At 37.4% G+C, this 22,315-nt stretch overlaps 2 protein-coding genes across 2 annotated transcripts in view; both read right to left on the bottom strand.

Moving 5' to 3' along the window:
- Positions 1-16,784, bottom strand: part of slc34a1a (solute carrier family 34 member 1a) — a gene marked incomplete at both ends in the record, with an annotated part of 47,938 nt that extends 31,154 nt beyond the window's left edge. The window contains 4 exons of the mRNA XM_079839285.1: positions 4,921-5,032; positions 12,518-12,661; positions 14,929-15,072; positions 16,730-16,784. Of these exons, the coding sequence (XP_079695411.1) occupies positions 4,921-5,032; positions 12,518-12,661; positions 14,929-15,072; positions 16,730-16,784 (455 nt within the window). The remainder of the gene's footprint in view (positions 1-4,920; positions 5,033-12,517; positions 12,662-14,928; positions 15,073-16,729) is intronic.
- The window catches only part of LOC307139892 (glutathione S-transferase P-like), a 729,649-nt gene that overhangs the window by 443,049 nt on the left and 264,285 nt on the right, over positions 1-22,315 (bottom strand). The window lies entirely within an intron of this gene.

The following is a 22,315-nucleotide window of genomic DNA, read 5'->3' as shown; positions in this document are numbered from 1 at the left end:
GGACATGAAGGCTGAAGGTCATCATCATTATTTGCAGCAGGAATGACGTATTTTCGTAGGAACAAAACCCCAGAAACGAGGTGCATTTTAGCACTTCTGGTTCAATCGTCCTGAAGTCAATGTGTTTTTGGTTAAATGGCTGAAATAAGGTCTGTGGTGAAGCTCAATTTTTTTTCACGTTTTATTCTACGACATAAAATACATCAGCAATATCACCTTGTGATTTTTTTGAAGTTTTAACTCTTTGCTAATTACCCAGCTAGCAGGGAACATTCTGGCAAGGTTTCCTCAAAGTTATGAACAAACGTTCTTCCAGTAACATTAATTGAACATTCATTCAAAATTATCTGGTCTTTAATAATGTTCTCAAAACATTAGCACAAATAGTGATTATACATTGTTCATGCAACATTATTTTTTCATGCAACAAACATGTTTGTTTCAGAATGTTCATGTTTGTTTCAGAATGTTAATGTTCATGTTTGTTTCAGAATGTTCATGTTTATGTTTGTTTCAGAATGTTCATGTTTATATTTGTTTCAGAATGTTCATGTTCATGTTTGTTTCAGAATGTTCATGTTTGTTTTAGAATGTTCATGTTTGTTTCAGAATGTTCATGTTTATGTTTGTTTCAGAATGTTCATGTTTATGTTTGTTTCAGAATGCTCATGTTTATGTTTGTTTCAGAATGTTCATGTTTATGTTTGTTTCAGAATGTTCATGTTCATGTTTGTTTTAGAATGTTCATGTTTGTTTCAGAATGTTCATGTTTATGTTTGTTTCAGAATGTTCATGTTTATGTTTGTTTCAGAATGTTCATGTTTATGTTTGTTTCAGAATGTTCATGTTTGTTTCAGAATGTTCATGTTCATGTTTGTTTCAGAATGTTCATGTTCATGTTTGTTTCAGAATGTTCATGTTTGTTTCAGAATGTTCATGTTTGTTTCAGAATGTTCATGTTCATGTTTGTTTCAGAATGTTCATGTTTGTTTCAGAATGTTCATGTTCATGTTTGTTTCAGAATGTTCATGTTCATGTTTGTTTCAGAATGTTCATTTCAGAATGTTCATGTTTGTTTCAGAATGTTCATGTTTGTTTCAGAATGTTCATGTTTGTTTCAGAATGTTCATGTTTGTTTCAGAATGTTCATGTTTGTTTCAGAATGTTCATGTTCATGTTTGTTTCAGAATGTTCATGTTCATGTTTGTTTCAGAATGTTCATGTTCATGTTTGTTTCAGAATGTTCATGTTTGTTTCAGAATGTTCATGTTTGTTTCAGAATGTTCATGTTCATGTTTGTTTCAGAATGTTCATGTTTGTTTCAGAATGTTCATGTTTGTTTCAGAATGTTCATGTTTATTTTAGGAATGTTCATGTTTGTTTCAGAATGTTCATGTTTGTTTCAGAATGTTCATGTTCATGTTTATTTTAGGAATGTTCATGTTTGTTTCAGAATGTTCATGTTCATGTTTGTTTCAGAATGTTCATGTTCAGAATGTTGGTAAACGTTCTTAGAACATGTCTTTGTTCGCTGGGAGGTGTCTAAATGAGACTCCAGATTTTGTCCTGGGTGAACTCCTCTACTCACTTTCACAGCCTCATTGTGTTTATAAGCAACGTATTCCAACTCTAACTTTCAGGAAAATGTGTTTAAATAAAGACTGAAAGAGTCGTTGAAGATTAATGGTGGTGACACTGAAGTCATGTGGCCGTGGTGTATTGCTAGAGGTGGACAAAGTACACAACTCTATTACTTGAGTAAAAGTAAAAGTACTACTGGTCAAATATTACTCTGTTACCAGTGAAAGTTCTAAAAACTGATTTTACTTAAGTAAAAGTATAAGTATTTGTATTTAAAAGTACTTAAGTATCAAAAGTAAATTTCCTTTTTTTTATGTCGATGCATTATTTTATTATTGTTGAATAAATGCACATTATGCCATCATGTTGGTTTAAGCCAGTCAGTGATGCTCCATCCGACATGCTAGCATACGACTACCTTAAACTCCATACTTGTATAAAAGTTTCCATACTTGTATAAAAGTTACAAAGCTCTTTACAAAGCTGCTGTCACTTTAAGGCCAAATGCACGGATCCAATACACTGATACATATCCAATGTTCTCCCAACTGTTTACTCTTCTCTTTCTCCCAGACATTTTCATTTTTTTATCATTTTATGAGACATGCATCAATTGTATGCCAACTAAACTAATCTTTAATCTTTTCAGAAAACTGAAACATATATTTTTTTAAGCAAGGCCATGGGTGCACACACTGCGCAGAGGAACCGTCGTCTTTCATTTTGCTATAAACTGATCAGTGTTCAATGTTTGGAAACTTCACATGACCCTACAAGAGTAATTACTGATAGGCTGTCTACAAAAAAAACACAAAAACAAATCCTTTTAAAGAAGAAAAAAATCATCCACTGACTTTCAAAGCTGCTACAGAAACGACTTTCGACTTTGAGGACCTTGAGAGAAATGTACTGGAGTAAAAAGTACAATATTTGTCTTTCAAATTTAGATAAGTTAAAGGAACACTCCACTTTTTTTGAAAATAGGTTCCTTTTACAAGTCCCCTAGAGTTATATAGTTGAGTTTTACCGTTTTTGAATCCATTCAGCCGATCTTTGTATCTGGCGGTAGCACTTTTAGCATAGCTTAGCATACATCATTGATTCTGGTCAGTCCATTAGCATCTCATGAAATGACCAAAGACACTTTCAATATTTTTCCTATTTAAAACTTGACTCTTCTACAGTTACATCGTGTGCTAAGACCTGCTGAAAATTAAAAGTTGTGATTTTCTACACTTATATAGCTAGGAACTACTTTCTCATTCCTGCGTGATAGTCGCAGATCTTCGCGGCCGTACCATGGCTGCAGCGGCTCAATGATATTACAGCGCCTGAAAGTAGCCCAGCTAGGTAACTTTCAATGTGACCGGCACTAAGTTCGTGTAGTTGCAGAGAAAGAGTTTCAGGCTTGCAGCCGACAAATTGTGTTGTGGATTTAGCTGTGATTAGCCGTGGTTCTGTGTGTTGTAAAGGGCTGTGATAGTAAGTCGAAGGTGTAACTACCACCATGTTTCACAGAATACCAATGAATCATTGCGCCGCTGCAGCCATGGTACGGCCGCGAAGATCCGCGACTCTTACGCAGGAATGAGAAAGTAGTTCCTAGCTATATAGGTGTAGAAAATCACAACTTTTCATTTTCAGTTGGTCTTAGCACACGATGTAACTGTAGAAGAGTCAAGTTTTAAATAGGAAAATTATTGAAAGTGTCTTTGGTCATTTTTTGAATGAGATGCTAATGGACTGATTAGAATCAATGATGTATGCTAAGCTATGCTAAAAGTGCTACCGCCAGATACAAAGATCGGCTGAATGGATTCAAAAACGGTAAAACTCAACTATTTAACTCTAGGGGACTTGTAAAATGAGCCTATTTTCAAAAAAAGTGGAGGTAGGGCTGGGCAATATATGGCATGACATTGTTAGGCGCATCTCGTCAGTAAAGCCGGTTCCTTGATTAGTAGTAAATCGCCATCACCTGCTTTCAGAGAGAGCGGCATTTACTACACAGAGCCGTAGTTCACTGACAAGCTGAGCCATATCGCATTAATTATCGCAGGCGATACGTCCGTGATAATTAAGGCGATATGGCTCAGCTTGTCAGTGAACTACGGCTCTGCCCTTACGAAAATAAACCATGGTTTTACTACAAATAAAACCAAAAAACCATGTTTATTGTAGTAAAACCATGGTAACCGCAAATTAACCATGGTTTTGATTCTCTAACCATAGTTTAACCATGGTATTTGTGGTAAAACTGTAGTTATATAAATGGTATTCAATTAGCCAAAAAACCATGGTTACTACATTTTTACTACAATAAAACCATGGTTAATTTTCGTAAGGGTGTGTAGTAAATGCCGCTCTCTCTGAAAGCAGGTGATGGCGATTTACTACTAATCAAGGAACCGGCTTTACTGACGAGATGCGCCTAACAATGTCATGCGATATATCGCCCAGCCCTAAGTGGAGGGTTCCTTTAAAGTAATAAGTTTCGTAATAAGTAAAGTACAGATACTCAAAAAGTGTACTCAAGTAAAGTACTCAAGTAAATTTACTTAGTTACTGTCCACCTCTAGCTTGTGTAAAGCCTAAGTTTAGCTTTTGTCTTCTTCTTTTAATTGAATTTAGGCTTCAAAATACATAAAATCCTAGTGGGTTTATGTCGAGGGACCCAGGATGATTATTAGTATTTGCTATTAATGCCATAACTAAATTACTGTTAACTTTCTGCAGGATTTTAGAAAGGTCGCATTACCTAAAACAACTGAATAGCTACAGTACAATGCAACAAGTGATTTATATTATTGCAAATGTCAATGGTGTCAGAAAAATAAACTTGATTTCTTTTGAATTGTTTTTTTCCCTCCATTAGCAGATCATTTTTCTTGTTATAAACAGAAGCTTAATTTGTCAGAAAACAAGACTTCTTATGTTATGTCATTTTATCATCCCAAGTAAGAGCATCTTGATTAAACATTATTCAGATAATTGTACTGCAAAACACTAAGGAAGAAAATCCCTTTTCACAGTATATACTTAAGCGTAAACTGAAATTAAAGTCATTTCAGAGGCAGAAAAAAATATTGCATTCTGTTGAAAGCTTAGACAGATCATTCGTTTTCTTTGCACTGATAAATTATTCACAATAAGACCTATGTATTGATAATGTAAATGGGGAACATTTTGATTTCATGTTGACAAAGAAATCAATTCTGCAAAATTAAGAAGCATTCTTCAAATGAGCTTATAAATACTTTAAGTGAGCAGAATGGTTGCGTGTCAGTTTGATTTAATCCTGATGATAACAGCGATGGAGAAAATCATGTGGGTGGGTACCGTTTAAATTCGTTCCTCTCTCCTGCTTGCATCAGGGCCACGATGGTGTTGGTGACAGACGTGCCGATGTTGGAGCCCATAATGATGGGGACGGCAGACTTCACTTCAAGCACTACACACACAGACATGCACACAGATATAAACACACACTTACACTGGAATCATTCATTTTGATCAAAAATACAGTAAAAATATTATTACAATGTAAATCAGCTGTGAATATATAGTAAAGTGTAATTTATTCCTGTGATCAAAGCTGAATTTATCATCATTACTCCATCAGTGTCACATGACCCTTCAGAAATCATTCTCATTTGAGGATTTACTGCTCAAGAAACATTTATGATTATTATCAGTGTTGAAAACAGTTGAGCTGCTTCATATTGTTTTTTCAGGATTATTTGATGAATAGAAAGTTCATAAGAACAGCATTTATGTGAAATAGAAATATTTTGTAACATTGTTTTAAACAGCGGCTGGGTTAAATGTTTGCTTAAAGGGTTAGTTCACCCAAAAATGAAAATTCTGTCATTAATTACTTACCCGTCAGACCTCCGTTCATCTTCGGAACAGAAATGAAGATATTTTAGTTGAAATCTGATGGCTCTGAAAGTCCTCCATTGGCTCAATGGCACGGTTCACTCTCAAGACCCTTAAAAGGTACTAAAGACGTCGTTACAAAGTCCATCTCACTACAGTGGTTCTACAATAACTTTATGAATCGGCAAGAATAGTTTTTGTGCGCAAAAAAACCCTAAATAACGACTTATATAGTGATGACAATTTCAAAACAAAGCATCATGAAGCTTCGAAGCGTTATGAATCACTGAGCAGAATGATGATTCGGATCGCGTGTCAAACCGCCAAACTGCTGAAATTTGGCGATTCAAACTGCTGAATCGACTCACTGATTCATAACGCTTCGAAGCTTCATGATGCTTTGTTTTGAAATCGTCATCACTATGTAAGTCGTTATTTAGGGTTTTTTTGCGCACAAAAACTATTGTCGCTGATTCATAAAGTTATTTTAGAACCACTGTAGTGAGATGGACTTTGTAACGACGTCTTTAGTACCTTTTAAGGGTCTTGAGAGTGAACGGTGCCATTGAGCCAATGGAGGCCTTTCAGAGCCATCAGATTTACACTAAAATATCTTCATTTCTGTTCCGAAGATGAACGGAGGTCTGACGGGTGTCGAACGACATGAGGGTAAGTAATTAATGACAGAATTTTCATTTTTGGGAGAACTAAAACAACCTAATTGCTGGGTTAAAACAACCCAATCGCTGGGTTTGTCCATTTTCAACCCAACGTGGGTTGTTTTTAACCCAGCATTTTTTAGAGTGTACATTTAAAAAAAAGACTATTTTCTCAGGTTTGGCCTATGAAGCAAATATTCACTTTATTCCTGTTTTCTGCTTCTATTATAGACCCAATTGGATAAATTATGCATAACTGTGTGGGTGTGTTATGTCAGAGTGTGGTTTGTATGCGTGCAATAAAAATGGTGAGTGTGTTTGTAATATTTGAGAGAGAAAAAAACTCTACTGCAAATCACAAATCCAACCACTGTGTGTACCGAGGAGCTTAATTTGGCACTGCGCACTGAAAGCTCTTTTTTTTTGAGATATCAACCTCAAATTTTTAACGCGTTTAGATTTATGGCTTTGATTCTCTAACAGTTTAACATGTTTCAAAATATAAATACTTTATAAATAATATTCATAAATAATTTAACCACTATAACTTTTTTGTTTTGTTTCACTTTTTAAACTTTACTTCAACAATAATCTGCCACAGGTCGTCTTTAAAAGGAGACCAAATTCAAGTCTGTGCTCCCAAGATGACATTTTTTATGACCGTTTTTTGACATGGACATTTTTGTCCTCTATGGACCTTTTTTAATTGACACACAAGGGTTAAATCAGGCTAGCATTAGTCGAGTCCCATTTCCATTCAGATAATATCCATGGATAGTTTTCGCTGAAGGCCCACAGAGCTTAGTGTGAATGAACACACTCGCACTCCTGACATCCATTAGCTTCAATTCACTTACTCAGAGAAAAGCCAAGCTTTACTCAGTCCATTTCAAAAGATCAAGATTTCTTTCAAGAGATTGGATTGTTGTGCTCAGCTGCCCAAACAAACACAACTTCACACACTCTATTTACTCTACACGCATGGAGCTCAAAAGTCAAGCTCACAAGTAAAGAAGCTTGTATTTTGCATTTTTCTAAATTAATGCACTTATTTTGTTATGAATTATATTATCGGCATAACAATTTTAAAATCATTTGGGTTACACTTTATTTGGTAACACTTTATTTTACAGTGTCATCGTTACATTATGTTACATGTACTTACCATATTAATAATAGTAAATTATGCATAATTACATGCAACTAACCCTCAACCAAACCCTAATCTTACCCTAACCCTATAGTGAGTACATGTAGTTAAATAATATTACAGAGTACTTACATATATAATTACACTGTAACAACGGCATCTTAAAATAAAGTGTAACTCTTAATTTTAAGGTGTCATTGTTACAGTGTAATTATATATTTAACCACTTAAACTCTTTGAAAATTGAAATTGAAAAGCTTCCCATACACACACACAGTCTCTAAATACACAATACTGGTGTCATTTTACAGGAAACTCTTTGAAGTTACATAAACCACTGCTAAAAATGATAAACATTTAAGTATGTATATGTTGTCTGAGCATACAACATGATACAGACAAAATAATTTTTTCCAGTATTTTCTGTAATCTAGTGGAAACAGCCCAAACTGTCTGCAGGGTGCTAGAGCTCACAGGGCCTGAGGTACACGCTTTCAAAACTGCATTTATAACCAAAAAATCAAATAGTGTCCCTTTTCGGGAGGGATTAGTATTATCTGGGGACCTCGTATGATTTAGAAATTACTCCCGCACATCTGAATTTTGCGTGGCGCATTCACACGGGATAAGCAAGCCTGAGATTTTACTTGAATTTACTGACTCTCCCGGATATGATGTCAAGACTTGTAAATGTTTTTTATAGATATAGTTGTATGAAATTATAAACAGTCGTATCAATATCATTTTGATTGTTTTATAGTAATACAAATAATTTAGTTCAGTTAGAGAACAGACGCTACAATTAAAAACTTAACTGAGCAATATTATAACAATATACAGCGGAAGATTCAGTTTCAAAGCTAAATGTAAAAGCGCCATGTAAGCGAGTTTGTCATTGTACTGTTCTGTTTTTGTGTTCTTCATTAAGAATAATATTAAACACACCATTCAAGCAATTTACTCCCAAATTGCTCATTCTAAAGTGAAAGTATAATCCACGTGCCCGCGCGGGACTTCATAACGGTGCGCATTATATGCAGCCTAGCGCCATTCTTGGTGAAAGATAAAGATAAAAATGCGCACAGGACACAAAAACCTTGCAAAAAAATGATATACGGCCAAATCACAGAGATGCCGATTCGCACGGGACTAATATTATCACAGGACCTCGGTGTTTGGCGAAATATGGTAGGTCATTTGCGGGGGAATTTTTACTTTACAAATTACATACATGGCCGATTCGCACGGGATTAAGATCACAGACATTCTCTGCAATTATTACAAATCACCAGAGGTCCTCAGATAATACTAATCCTGTGCGAATAGGGCTTTAGACAACATATGTTTATCACTTTTAGCAGTGGTTTATGTAACTTCAAAGGGTTTCCTGTAAAATATCACTGTATGCACTCTAAAAAAATGCTGAATATGGATTTGGCCTACCCAAATTGAAAAGCTTCCCACACTCTAAAAAATGCTGGGTTAAAAATAACCCAAGTTGGGTTGAAAATGGACCAACCCAGCAATTGGGTTGTTTTAACCCAGCAATTGGGTTGTTTTAACCCAGCGATTGGGTTGTTTTAAGCAAACATTTAACCCAACCGCTGGGTTAAAAAACCCCAATTGGCTAGTCCATTTTCAATCCAACTTGGGTTATTTTTAACCCAGCATTTTTTAGAGTGTGGGAAGCTTTTCAATTTGGGAAGGCCAAATCCAGGCGGATATCCCAAAAATTGTCCCAGAGCTTAAAGGGTTAGTTCACCCAAAAATGAAAATGATGTCATTAACTACTTACCCTCATGCCATTCGACAAGACCTTTGTTCATCTTCAGAACACAAAATAAGATATTTTTTTTAAATCCGATGGCTCAGAAAGGCCTCCATTGGCAGCAAAGAAATTTACACACACAAGACCCATAAAAGCTACTAAAGACGTCGTTACAAAGTCCATCTCACTACAGTGGTTCCACAATAACTTTATGAAGCGACGATAATAGTTTTTGTGCAAAAAAAAGCAAACAAAAAAAAGACTTTATTCAACAGGTGCTTGTCTTCCGTCTAGGCCTCTGATGTGAACTCACAAAGCACCACGACGCATGCGCGAGAATATGACGTAGAGCCGGCGTTCGGGCATACAGGAAATGCACACTTTAGCCCCATTTTGAGCACTACGTCAAGACCTAAAGCACGACCAATGTAGAATTCAACAGCTTAGATATGGCGCGTCTTCCTCTGCTTGTAAACAAAGCTCCTCTCTTCCGGGTCATGTGTCAAAACGCCAGCTCAACGTCATGTTCTCGCGCATGCGTCGTGAGTTCACATCAGAGGCCTAGACGGAAGACAAGCACCTGTTGAATAAAGTCGTTATTTTTTATTTTTTTTTTGTGCACAAAAACTATTCTCGTCGCTTTATAAAGTTATTGTAGAACCACTGTAGTGAGATGGACTTTGTGACGACGTCTTTAGTACCTTTTATGGGTCTTGAGAGTGTAAAGTGCATTGTCCCAATGGAGGCCTTTCAGAGCCATCAGATTTAACAAAAATATCTTCATTTGTGTTCCGAAGATGAACGGAGGTCTGACAGGTGTCGAACGACATGAGGGTAAGTAATTAATGACAGAATTTTCATTTTTGGGTGAACTAACCCTTTAAGAGGTTAAAGTAGTGAGTATTATTGATTAACTACATGTACTTACTATAGGGTTTGGGTAGGATTAGGGTTTGGTTGAGGGTTTGTTGCATGCATAATTTACTGTTATTACTATGGTAAGTACATGTAACATGTAACAATGACACTATATTGCATCAAAAATTTCAGATGGTGAATGTCAATTTGTTTGCAATATCATTTTACATCATAATTTCTTTGTTTGAATATTTTCTAAATCCCAGATTTTGCATATGATCCCAGACTTTTGGACTCCACTGTTGCCTCTATATAATAAAACTCTTTATTGTGTTAAACATAAGCTCATTAACCCAAACAAAAGTTCCTAATTAAAGCTCTGCATCTGTTGTGCTTCCGCCAGAACTCTGATGTTTCTTTGGAATGAGCTCTGATAGTCACACTTCACAGGCTCCTCAGACTTTGAGGCCACCGCGGCATATGCACCGGCTAATGAGCTCATATCCGTGAGAGATGCCACTTCATTAAAGCAGGCACAACATCTAGAGATAAGGCTTTGCGGAAAATAACGTGGAATAAAAAGTGCACAGGCCAAGTTTCGCAAGCGCAAAATAAACACAATAGCTTAATAGATGATCGCTGTGCAAGTGGCTGTTTTGTTAACCCTCTGGTATTGCTCACTTAATATTCAACATTATTATTGACCTGACTGTGCTGACGCTGTTGTGTGAGAACTGAACTGAGCTGGATAATGACTTCATTTTTTTTTGCAGAAGTGCTTTATAGATGAAATGAACTCATTTATTAATGTATGACCTTTACAATGGAACTGAATCAACATTCAGCTGAAATACAGCCCAAATGCATCCTTTTCCTGTTAGTCAAGTCAACTTTATTTATATAGCGCTTTTAACAATGCAGATTGTTTCAAAGCAGCTTCACGGTGTTAAACAGGAAAATAATGCAACAGAATTGTACTAGAGAAAACAGTGATGTCATCAGTTCATTTAAATTATCATACAGTGACAATGTGGGCATTCGATCAGTAATTAGATCGGTAATTTAGAATATGGTAAATTTAGTTTAATAATTCGATTTATTTGGGTATTTAGTTGAAAAATGTAGTGTCCCCGACTGAGCACGCCAAGCCAGAAGCTACATTGGCAAGGAAATCAAAACCCCATCAGGTGACCGAATGGAGAAAAATAAACCTTGGGAGAAACCAGGCTCAGTCGGGGTGCCAGTTCTCCTCTGGCCAATTAACAAACAGCGTATGATTATTATTCTGGCAACTTTACAGGTCAGAGGTCATAATAGATCGGAAGATTCGAAGGATCAGAGCAACACGCCGGAGACGGGTTTATTGAGGATGATGTGTCGATTAAACAATTATTAAATAGGAATAATCGAAATATTGGAGTCATCACGCCGGAGACGGGTTTATTGAGGATGCCGTATTAATGAAATAATTAGTAAAGTGCAATATTCGAAGGATCGGCTGCAACACGCCAGAGACGGGTTTATTGAATATTCCGTATTAATGAAACAATTATTAAATTGCAATATTCGAAGGATCGGAGTCATCACGTCGGAGACGGGATTATTGAGGATGCCGTGACGATGAGGCAATTTTTAGCACTGTAAAGCTGCTCTGAAACAATCTGTATTGTATAAAGCGCAGTAGAAATAAAGCTGACATGACTTCGTTCGGGAGTCTCACTTGCGTTGTTCGCGGTCAAAAGTGACCAAACACCTTGGGGGGGTTCAGACCGATTTTGGTCTAAATTACCTATAAATACGTACGATCTAGAATTTTTTTTTTACGTATTCATACGAGTGAGGTCATACAAGTTCGTACGAATTAGCCACCTTATAAATTAGATACGAATTGTCGTGAGATCAGGTTGGACAAGAAGGTAATTGTATTTTGATTATTTTGTTGCCACAAATGAAAAATTCATTCCCACGACTTAGTAATAAGTCAGAATGTTTTACTAATTCATTCCCTAATTTTAAGTAAATTGTGCGGACAATATGAGGGAACAAATTCAACATGGCTACAATTTACTAAAACGAGAGAATGGATCGGCAACGATATATTTCCCCCCCGGTGCTCCATAAGTGTAATATGTATATGTATGCATGTATATAAATAAATAAATAAATATTTCAATTAATTGCCATTTTATGTACATTATGATTTTTTCATGTTTTTGAACATTTTTTTCTGCTCCCCAAGGCTGCATGTTTTTGATTAAAAATACCGTAAAAACAGTGATATTGAGAAATATTCTTTTAATTTAAAATGCCTGTTTTCTATGTGAATATATAGTAAAGTGTACTTTATTCCTGTGATCAAAGCTGGATTTATCATCATTACTCCAGACTTCAGTGTCACATGATCCTTCAGAAATCATCCTAATATGATGATTTGATGCTCAAGAAACATTTATGATTATTCACAAAGTTCAAAAGAACAGCATTCATTTAAAGAAAAATATTTACTGAGCCTAAAATTCTGAATGGTAGTTGTACATTAGAATCATTTAACAACCCTAATGAGAGGAAATGAACCTGAGGTTAAGACTTTAGTCTGTCTTAAAAATGAGTTGTGTGTCTTACATCCAGACGAGACCAAGCTGACCACGATGGATGTGGAAGTACTAGAGCTCTGGACCAGAACTGTGACCAGTATCCCCACCATCAGTCCAGCTACGGGGTTGGACAGGATGGCATTATCCTTGAAAATGTCTCCCGCCACTTTGCCTGACAAAAGAGCGAAACATTTGATTAATTTTAGTGAACTAGTTTTGTTGTGATAATCTTAAACGAGCATTCGTCATCATTTACTCAGCCTTATGTCATTGCAAACCAGACTTTGTTTCTTCTTTGGAACACAAAACTAGTACATTCAATGACTCTGTGTACACTCTCAGAAAAAAAGGTACAGTGCTGTCACTGGGGCGGTACCCTAAGGTACAAAAGTGAAAAGGTACATCTTTGTACCTTACTCACCCCTAAAAGGTACATATTAGTACCTCAAAAGGTACATATCAGTACTTTAAGAGTGCGTGTTAGTACCTTAAAGGTACATATTAATACCTTTAAAGGTACATATTAGTACCTTTTCGGTTTTGTAGGGTACCACCCCAGTGACAGCAATGTACCTTTTTTTCTAACAGTGTAGGACTATTGATTAGTTTGATTTTATATTTTCATAGCTCCCTATTCCCTTTCATTTCTTAGGAAAGACAAACATGAATGTTCTTCAGAACATCTTCTGTGATTCAAGTAATCATACAGGTTGAAAAATGACAAGAGAACAAGTGGTTGTATTTGTGGGTGAGCTAACCCTTTAACAGCACATGGCTTGTTTTTGTACAGATGACATGCACCACAGCGCTGCCTGCTCAAGTTAATCATGCAAACCATTTCTTCATTGTCATTAACAGAATTGATTAACTAATTCTTAATGTCTAACCAATGATTCAACATTGAGAGAGCCTTATTTCACTTATGTACACACTGTAAACCCGAATAAGTTCGCAGAACTCAAAATAATTGAGGCAATCAATTGCGTCAAATTTTTTAAGTTGGATAACTTAAAAGTCACAATTTTCCAGAACTTAAAAGGTTGGATTACCTGCTACTTGTACCTTTTGATAACAGTTAAATTAAAGTGCTCATTTTGCTCAACTCAAATATTTGCAGTTAATATGCCTTACAGTTTTGTGTTAAGGCAACTCAATTATTTTCAGTTATAACAAAGTTTAGAGTTTTCACTGAACTTTAAAAATAAGTACACAACCACACCATTTTATGTTAACAAAACTCAATTTTTATTGCTTTGTGTTGTCATTGCTTTAAGTACACGGTAGTCAAATATGTTGAGTTTGTTTACTTAAAAACATGTGACTCAAACTTAAAATTGTGAAGCAATTGATATCCAGCACTGTTTTAATCAGAAAAGCTGAATAAGTTATTAAATAGATTGTATGTTAAGTACTTTAACCTCCTGTGAGATTTACTCACACACAGACATCAAGAATCAGCCTATGAATCTCAACCATGGTGACACGCTTCATGCCGCAATGCATTATGGGAGCCATGGATGAGTTTCGCATGATGCACCCAGAATGCATTGCGGCATGAATCATGTCACCATTGTTGAGATTCATAGGCTGATTCTTGATGAATGTATGTGTGTGAGTAAGTCTCGCAGGAGTTAGAAGTGCTTATTGTGTGATGTGTTAAACCGGAGAACAAAACTTACGTACACATTCTAAAAATCATTTAGTTTATAGGCTACATTAAACTGATGACAATAAAAATACTATAAATAAATAAAATAAAAAAAATTTGTCTTCCACTAACGCATTTCAGTTTGCCCCAATTAAATTGTTTTAATAGGCTATGGTTGTAATTTATTTGTTATGATGGATTTTACTTATTTGGTTAAGCACTTTGAGATTTTATTGTATTTTAGCATGTGCTATATAAATTAAGTTTATTTTTAAATCATCTCTATTTGAAACAACAGAAATAACAGGACTTCATCATTCTTAGCATGTAATTACTTAATTCTATTAAGTTATACTTAATTTATGTTTTTAAGTTATGTTTATTTATTCACAAAAAAGTTCCATTTAATCAAAAAATATTAGTACTCAAAAGGAAGACCATGTTACACCAACTTGAATAATTAAGTTAGTAGAACTTTTTCTAAAACTTTGAGTATACACTACTTAATCTATTTAATTAACATGAACATTCGGGTTTACAGTACAGCATAAGTTCATAGAGAAGCAAGTATACATTATTATGAGGAAATGCATGAAAGCAAATGATATTTGACCCCAAAATAAAGAAAAAAACACATGGGAATGTGTCTGGGAAATGTGCTTAATTGTCATAACAATAAAATTAGAATACAAAAAAACGTCTGAAAGGTAAAAGCAATTAAAACTCCAATGTGCAAGTAAAAGAGACGTGGTTAACAGATGCAAAAAAGGTGGATAAGGATGAATAATTACCTCCAGCCAGCTGAAAAGCAGAGCTTAGGATGTCCAGAGAACAAACAAACCCATAGAGCAGGAGCAAGAGCAGAGGAACCCTCAGTAAACTAATGAACAGTGACGACCTTTCTCCATGTCTGTCCTCGCTGATCTTTGTGGGCACTGAGGAGAGAAAACCAGGTGCCAAAATACATGATCAGCTATATATGATGATCCTGTCTCGATGTGTATGTGAGCTAGTTTATTAACATTGTTACTTTGTAGAGTTAAAAATGAGCATGAATCCAAAAGCCTAAAAGTCCTAAAAAAAGATGCAGAGAGAATGTTTGACTTGGGGTACTTTACACTTGGTTCGATTGCCTGGTCCGAACCCGAGTTCGATTGCTCCCCCTGCTGGATTGTGTTCACAATATATTATTTTTGCATCATTGAAGCAGCAGCTGTTTATCCCCAAGTTGCTTGGTGATGCAAAATGCACTTTTATGTTTTGTTTTTTGAACCTTTGGTTTGTTTCCAAATTGTCAGCACATAACTGCACTTGCATCGATCTGCCGCAAATGTACTGCAATGATTAAAATAATGCAGTCGTTTGTGCTGAAGGCGAGCAGAAATTATGTATACATTCTCTCTGCTTGTCAGTCACGCTGGTTGCACGATATTGAAAAAAAAATGACATTGCAAATTTTGTTTTTCTGCGATACATATTGCGATATGAAATTTGACCAGCTGACTTGAATAGCTCTATGATCAGCGGTTTGGATCACCAAAGTCACATGATTTCAGCAGTTTGGCGGTTTGACACACGATCCGAATCATGATTCGACTCCCTGATTCATAACGCTTTGAAGCTTCATGATGGCGTGTTTTGAAATTGGTCATCACTATATAAGTCATTATTTAAGTTTTTTTTGGGCACAAGAACTATTCTCGTCGCTTCATAAAGTTATTGTAGAACCACTGTAGTGAGATGGACTTTGTAACGACGTCTTTAGTACCTTTTAAGGGTCTTGAGAGTGTAAAGTGCATTGTGCCAATGGAGGCCTTTCAGAGCCATCAGATTTACACTAAAATATCTTCATTTGTGTCTGAAGATGAACGGAGGTCTGACGGGTGTCGAACGACATGAGGGGAAGTAATTAATGACAGAATTTTCATTTTTGGGTGAACTAACCCTTTAAGATTAATGACAGACAGCAGGTTTATTAGGCTGCTGTCACTTTAAGATTGAATGCACGGACCTGATACTGATACGGGTCCATTTTCATTCTCAATTGCTTACATTCACGCAAGCCACAAGCGACTGTGTTCACGAGGATGCTCGCCCAGATTTTGCATATATGTGTCCGTTCAAGCACAAACAGACGCACAGATCTGGTGTTCGAGGTCTGAATTGAGTTCTCTTTTACGTCTTCTTGCACTGGACTGGTTCAAAATCACTTGAGTGTTTAAACTGACAGGAACTAAAACACGTGCAAATGATAAACCTTCGCTCTATTATGGTTAAAGCTTGCAATTAATACAAGGATCAGGTGCATTTCGATGCTAAAATTATATATTGTGCATCCCTAGTGAGAACAAACATATGGTTGTATTGAATCATGCGTCATCAATAGTTCACTTCCGCAATTTAGTAGGATTGCGTTCATATCAGCAGAGAACCGTACCGGAGTTCACATGAACAGGTGCGAAACCGAGTTTGGAAAACCGCGTTCGCATCATCTAAACGACCCGAACTCTGACGTCAATCGAACCCAGGTGCGCACCAAAAGAGCTAGTGTGAAGTTGTTTGGTGTGTGTGTGTGTGTTTCTGACGTCTTACCATTGAAGCTGACAGTTTGCTCGGTAGTGGTGATTCTGATTGGTCGTGATGACATGATGCCGTCTGTGTAGAGATCAAAAGACACTTCATGACCATTGTGCCTTGAGAAGGAATTCAGGTTTGTTTGTTTGTTTTTAAGAAACAGTTACTGCAAATAGGATTTACATATTTAAATGTGTATGTAAATAAGGCTCTTCTACAGCAGGGTTTTTCCGGCCATGAAAATATTTTGGCTGCCACCAAAAATAATCTTTGTACCGCCCAAAGCTTTATTTGATGATTGACTGTGATGATACCTGCTGTTCTGATGATACCTACTACCCATACACTCTTAAAAAATGGTGCTATATGGCACTAAAAGTGGTTCTTGGCTCGTAATCATAGGGGAACCACTTTTGGTGCTATATATAGCCACTCAGTCATTTATACCCCTTTTCCACCAAGGCAGTGCTGGTGCTGGTTCGGAGCCAGAGCCTAGTTTCAAATCGGTTCTTTGTCTTTCCACACCCAAAGAACCAGCTCCGAACCAGGAAAAGTGGTTCTTAAGTAGCACCGAACCATTTCTGGTCTAGAAGTAAGAACCGCTTGTGTCAGGGGCTGGGGGCGGGGTTACTGTGACCAACAAGACCAACACAAACAAACTTGTAACCGCCATTTTTGAAATAGCAGCTAATCGAGCTAATGTCTCCATCTATACAAATTACGGTGAGCTGCATGAATGCGTTGGATTCGCTGTGTTTTGATGCCGATGTAAGATTGTAAAGCCATGAGCATCAATAGTAACGCAACGTTCACCATTGTTGATGGAAGCTTGTTTGAGATGCTGTGCAGACCGATCGCCGTGTGACAACGAGTCCAACAAGAGCATACGACTCCTTATGCTTTTGAATGGCTCTTGCGGCACTTAAATATCATACGCTGATCGGTCTGTGCAGCGCTGATGCATCTCGAACAAGCCTGGTGTGTGTGTGTTTCCCACTGCCTCACTAGCGAGAAAGATGAGACGTATACAGTGACGTAAGACCTGGCTCTGTGATGGCTCTCTAGCCCATGGAAAGGCAAGCGGAACTAGCACCCGGTTCATGCTGGTGGAAAAGGGGTACTTTCATTATAACCAACAAACTCACTAATCATTTCATTATAACCAACAACGTATAAACACAATGTCAGTAAGAGATTCATTGCACAGTGTAAACAGCTACTACATTAACGGAAGTGTTCACAAGAATGCAGCTTTACGCACCTCAATCTTTGCTTGCTTTATAATATACACTCTATTGCCAAAAGTATTGGGACACCCCTCCAAATCATTGAATTCAGGTGTTCAATCACTTCATGGCCACAGGTGTATAAATCAAGCTCTAGGCCTGCAGACGCTTCTACACACATTAGTGAGAGAATGGGCCGCTCTCAGGAGCTCAGAGAACTCAAGCGTGATCGGTTGCCACCTGAGCAATAATTCGTGAAATTTCCTCACTACTAAATATTCCAGTCAACTGTTAGTGGAAGCAATTGGGAACAACAGCAACTCAGCCACGAAGTGAAATCACAGAGCGGGGTCAGCGCATGCTGAGGGTCACAGAAGTCGCCAACTTTCTCCAGAGTCAAGAGCTCCAGACCTCCAAACTTCTGTGGCCTTCAGATGAGCTCAAGAACAGCTTCATGGAATGGGTTTCCATGACCGAGCAGCTCATCCAAGCCTTACATCACCAAGTGCAATGCAAAGCATCGGAAAGTGAAACTCTTAATGCTTCAGCATACCAAGACATTTTGGACAATTTCATGTCCCCAACTTTGTGGGAACAGTTTGGTCTGATGCTCGCTGCCTTAATGTTTAGCTACTCATTCCGCCTCTGTGTTGCTTGGCCACTTAATTGCTGCTTGCAGTTATGTTTTTGGATTTAGGTTAGGGTTAGGGTCAGTACTGGGTTCACAGTTCATGTGGGTAGAGTACTTTGTACTCTGTGTGTGGATGACGGTGTTCGTCTGCCACAACCGAAGACCATTTTTGACCCAGGAAAAACATACAGGTTTTGAACAATAATCACCCAAAATGAACATTTCTATGAAGTATTTGCTCAAATAACATCAAAATGAATGACCTGCTGTCATTTCAGATCCATTATTTTCTACTTAATTTATTTCTTATTCCTGACAATTTTTCAAAGAAGTGAATGCTTGACAGGACTGTAAAGATGACAACACATTTGTGGTCCCTCACGGCCCCTAATGACCTTGTTTCCCAGCTGAATGGCTCAAGCGGTTTGTTTCAGAGGTGTTTTAATAACAGGTAAATGTGTTTTTTATGTCAAGGTTACAGTTGAACACATAGTCTGTCTGAAAAGAGCTCTCATAGGACAACATACTAATGCATTTCTGAAAGCAGGATCTCTTGAATGTCAGGGCAATTAAAGTGAATGACAGATTGTGTTCTAGTTCAGCGGCTGCTGTAGGGGACGCAATATTATCACAGGAGCCACTTTCTCTGTCCTTGGCTCTCTGAAGAGGAACACAAATATAATTTGGGCTGTATGTTCAAAATGTGGGGTCTGTAAAACTTTTTTAATATTTTTGAAAGAAGTCACTGATGTTCACTTAGCTCATTAAATTACATAATCCAAAAGTGTTGATTCACTCTCAGAAAAATGGTACAAAATCTGTCACTGGGGTGGTACTCTTTCAAAGGGTACTTACAGTTGTGGTCAGAATTATTGGCACCCCTGGTAAAGATGATCAAAGATGGCTGTAAAAAAATTATCTGCAATGTTTATCCTTTTGATTTCATTTAAATGCGCACAATTCTAACCTTTGATTGAAGTAAAATAATGTGAAAGTGGGGTGGGGTGGGGGGAGGAAATAAATGCTTTTCTCCAAAACATGTTGGCCACAATTATTGGCATCCCTAAAATGTTTATGGGTAAAATATCTCTGAAGTATATTCCCATTTTTTAGCACACCAGGGTGACTAGGAACATGAAATTGTCCAGCCATGACTTCTTGTTCCACAGGAGTATAAATATGAGGAAACACAAAGGCCAAATTCCCTCAATCCTTCATCACAATGAGCAAAACCACAGAATATAGTTCTGTCAGGACCACTCGGTTTGATTATTGTAGAGACTCTGAATGTTATTAGGTGGCAGGCTTTGCTCTGAAGGGTCCAGCTTCTGAGCTGTCCACAAGCAAACCTCACAGGGGTCTGAGGTTTGATGGCTGGCTGTCACAAACTATGCTATCAAACTACATTTCTGATGTGCAGCAAAAGATTGTTGAGCTTCACAAAAGAGAAAGTGGCTGAAGGAAAACGGCTAAAGCTTTGAAAATTCCCATTTCCACCATCAGTTCTAATCAACTAAAGATGTTATGAATCTGCCTGGAAGAGGACGTGTGTCTATATCGTCCCAATGAATGAGAGGAGGAGAGTTTGAGTGGAAAAAGACTCTCTGAGGATCAAAGATTAGTTGGGTTTTGTGCTAATAAGGATGTAAAGTACCCCATGACTAACAGTTAAATATACTCTGGATCTTTAATGTTTTGGGACTATTTTTTTGCTGGAGGTCCTGGACATCATGCTCATGTTTCATGGATTCTAGCAAATACCAACAGATTAAAAAAACTAAACCTGACGGCTTCTGCTAGAAATCGTTTAATGGGCCGGTGTTGGATCTCCCATCAGGACGACGATCCGAAACAAACATCAAAATCAACACACAAATGTGTCACTGAGCACAAAATGAAGCTTCATGACCACCATCCTATTTCCCTGACATGAACCCTATAGAAAATGAATGCGGTGAACTGAAGAGAAGAGCTGGGAATCTGAAGGATCTGGAGGGATTCTGTATGGGGGTAATGGTCTCTGTTCTCCAAACTCATCAGGCATTATAGAAGACAAGAAGAAAAGGAGGTTGCAAAAAGTATTTAATAAAAGGGTGCCAATAATTATGGCCAACGTGTTTATTTCAAGGCATTTATTTCATAATGTGTGACTTACTCCCAACTTTCAATTATTTTACTTCAATGAAAGGTTAGATTTTTACATGTTAGACAGATCAAAGGGATAAACAATGCAGATTTATTTTTACAGCCATATTGGATCATATTTACCAAGGGTGCCAATCGTTCTAGCTACAACTGTATATGCACTGTTTAGGGGTAAATATGGTACAAAGGTGTCCCATTTGCAAGGGTACCGCCCAGTGACAGCTTTTTTTCGAGAGTGTTCGGTTAATGTGCAGACAAGGCAGCATGCAAGACCAAAAATGAAAAAATCTAAAAAAGTATCTAAAAAAGTGAAGTTTCATTCCTATTTTCCTTTTATATATCAAAAGCTCAAGGGAAAGTTGTTATTTTATATTCAAAGTTTTATATATACTCGCCAAGACCGATTTTGACTCACTTTGGCACTTGGCAAGTTTTCATGGTTTTCAAGTTTGGTTCATGGTTTATAACACTTAAATGAATACCTTTTTTAAATCCCTATGAAAGAAATGAATAGGGGAAAAAAGTACTAATGCACTCTATTACAGTGAGATGACAGGAAAGCAATTACATCTCGGGTCCTATCATACAACTGGCGCAATGTGACGGCAGGCGTGACTCGAGTGGTTTTTTTTTGCTTTTCAGCCCGACACAGTTCTCATTTTCCCGTCCAGCGTCACGTTGTTTATCAAATGCACTGGCGCATCTGTTCGCCCATGGGCGTCTGGTCTGAACACCAGGTGTGATCAGTGTTGCTATTGTGAGGAACTGAAAACAACTGACCATTGACCAACACAAACCTGCTCTAAAGTCAATAGCAGGGCTGGACTGGTAATCTGGCATACCGGGCATTTTCCCGGTGGGCCGACGCACTTTGGGGCCGATGCAAGGTTATTTATGTAATTTTTTTTGTTGTTGTTTTTTGCCACGGACTGGCCCATCATGCAGGGACAGCGGCCCATTGGTTTGTCTTCTGAATTGACAGGCCAAAGCGAGAGAGACCTTCCCTCCTCCATAGACTGTGTCCATATTAGGCGCTGTTTAAAAAATTGGGCGCATGAAACTGCAAAAGGCGAATATCCGCGCAACAGCGCTGCCGCCGACGAACGTGCGCTGCGTTTCTGCTGCTCTATGAAGTGATGAACCGGTACTTTGACTCCGATTGTTGTTTTATACAATCGTGTGATATGGGAACATTAAAGGTTCTGTGGTGAATCAGCTGAAAACAGCCGCGACCATGTAAATACATCACGAGGTAAATTGGAAAACAGCAATACACACAACTACAAACTTGTCACTCTAGCACAACCAAATTCAATAGTTTAGTATTATTATTATTTTTTTTTTCCGAAACCATATACCTTTGGTAATGAGGAGCATGATTTTACCTGTGACTACCATGCCCATACAGTTAAATGAAACTGACCTACAGTTAAACTCAGTTAAAATGTCATTACACTAATACACTCTAAAAAAAAAAGGTTCTATATGGCACCAAAAATGGTTCATGGCTCGTAATCATAGGGGAACCTTTTTTAGTGCTATATAGCTCCAATTTTGGTGCTTCAGTGGTTCTTCAGAGGTTCTTCAGCGGTTCTTCAGCGG

Source organism: Gobio gobio (genome assembly GCF_949357685.1).
Source record: "Gobio gobio genome assembly, chromosome: 16".
NCBI classification, from domain to species: domain Eukaryota; kingdom Metazoa; phylum Chordata; class Actinopteri; order Cypriniformes; family Gobionidae; genus Gobio; species Gobio gobio.
This window is presented reverse-complemented; position numbering and strand designations above follow the sequence as displayed.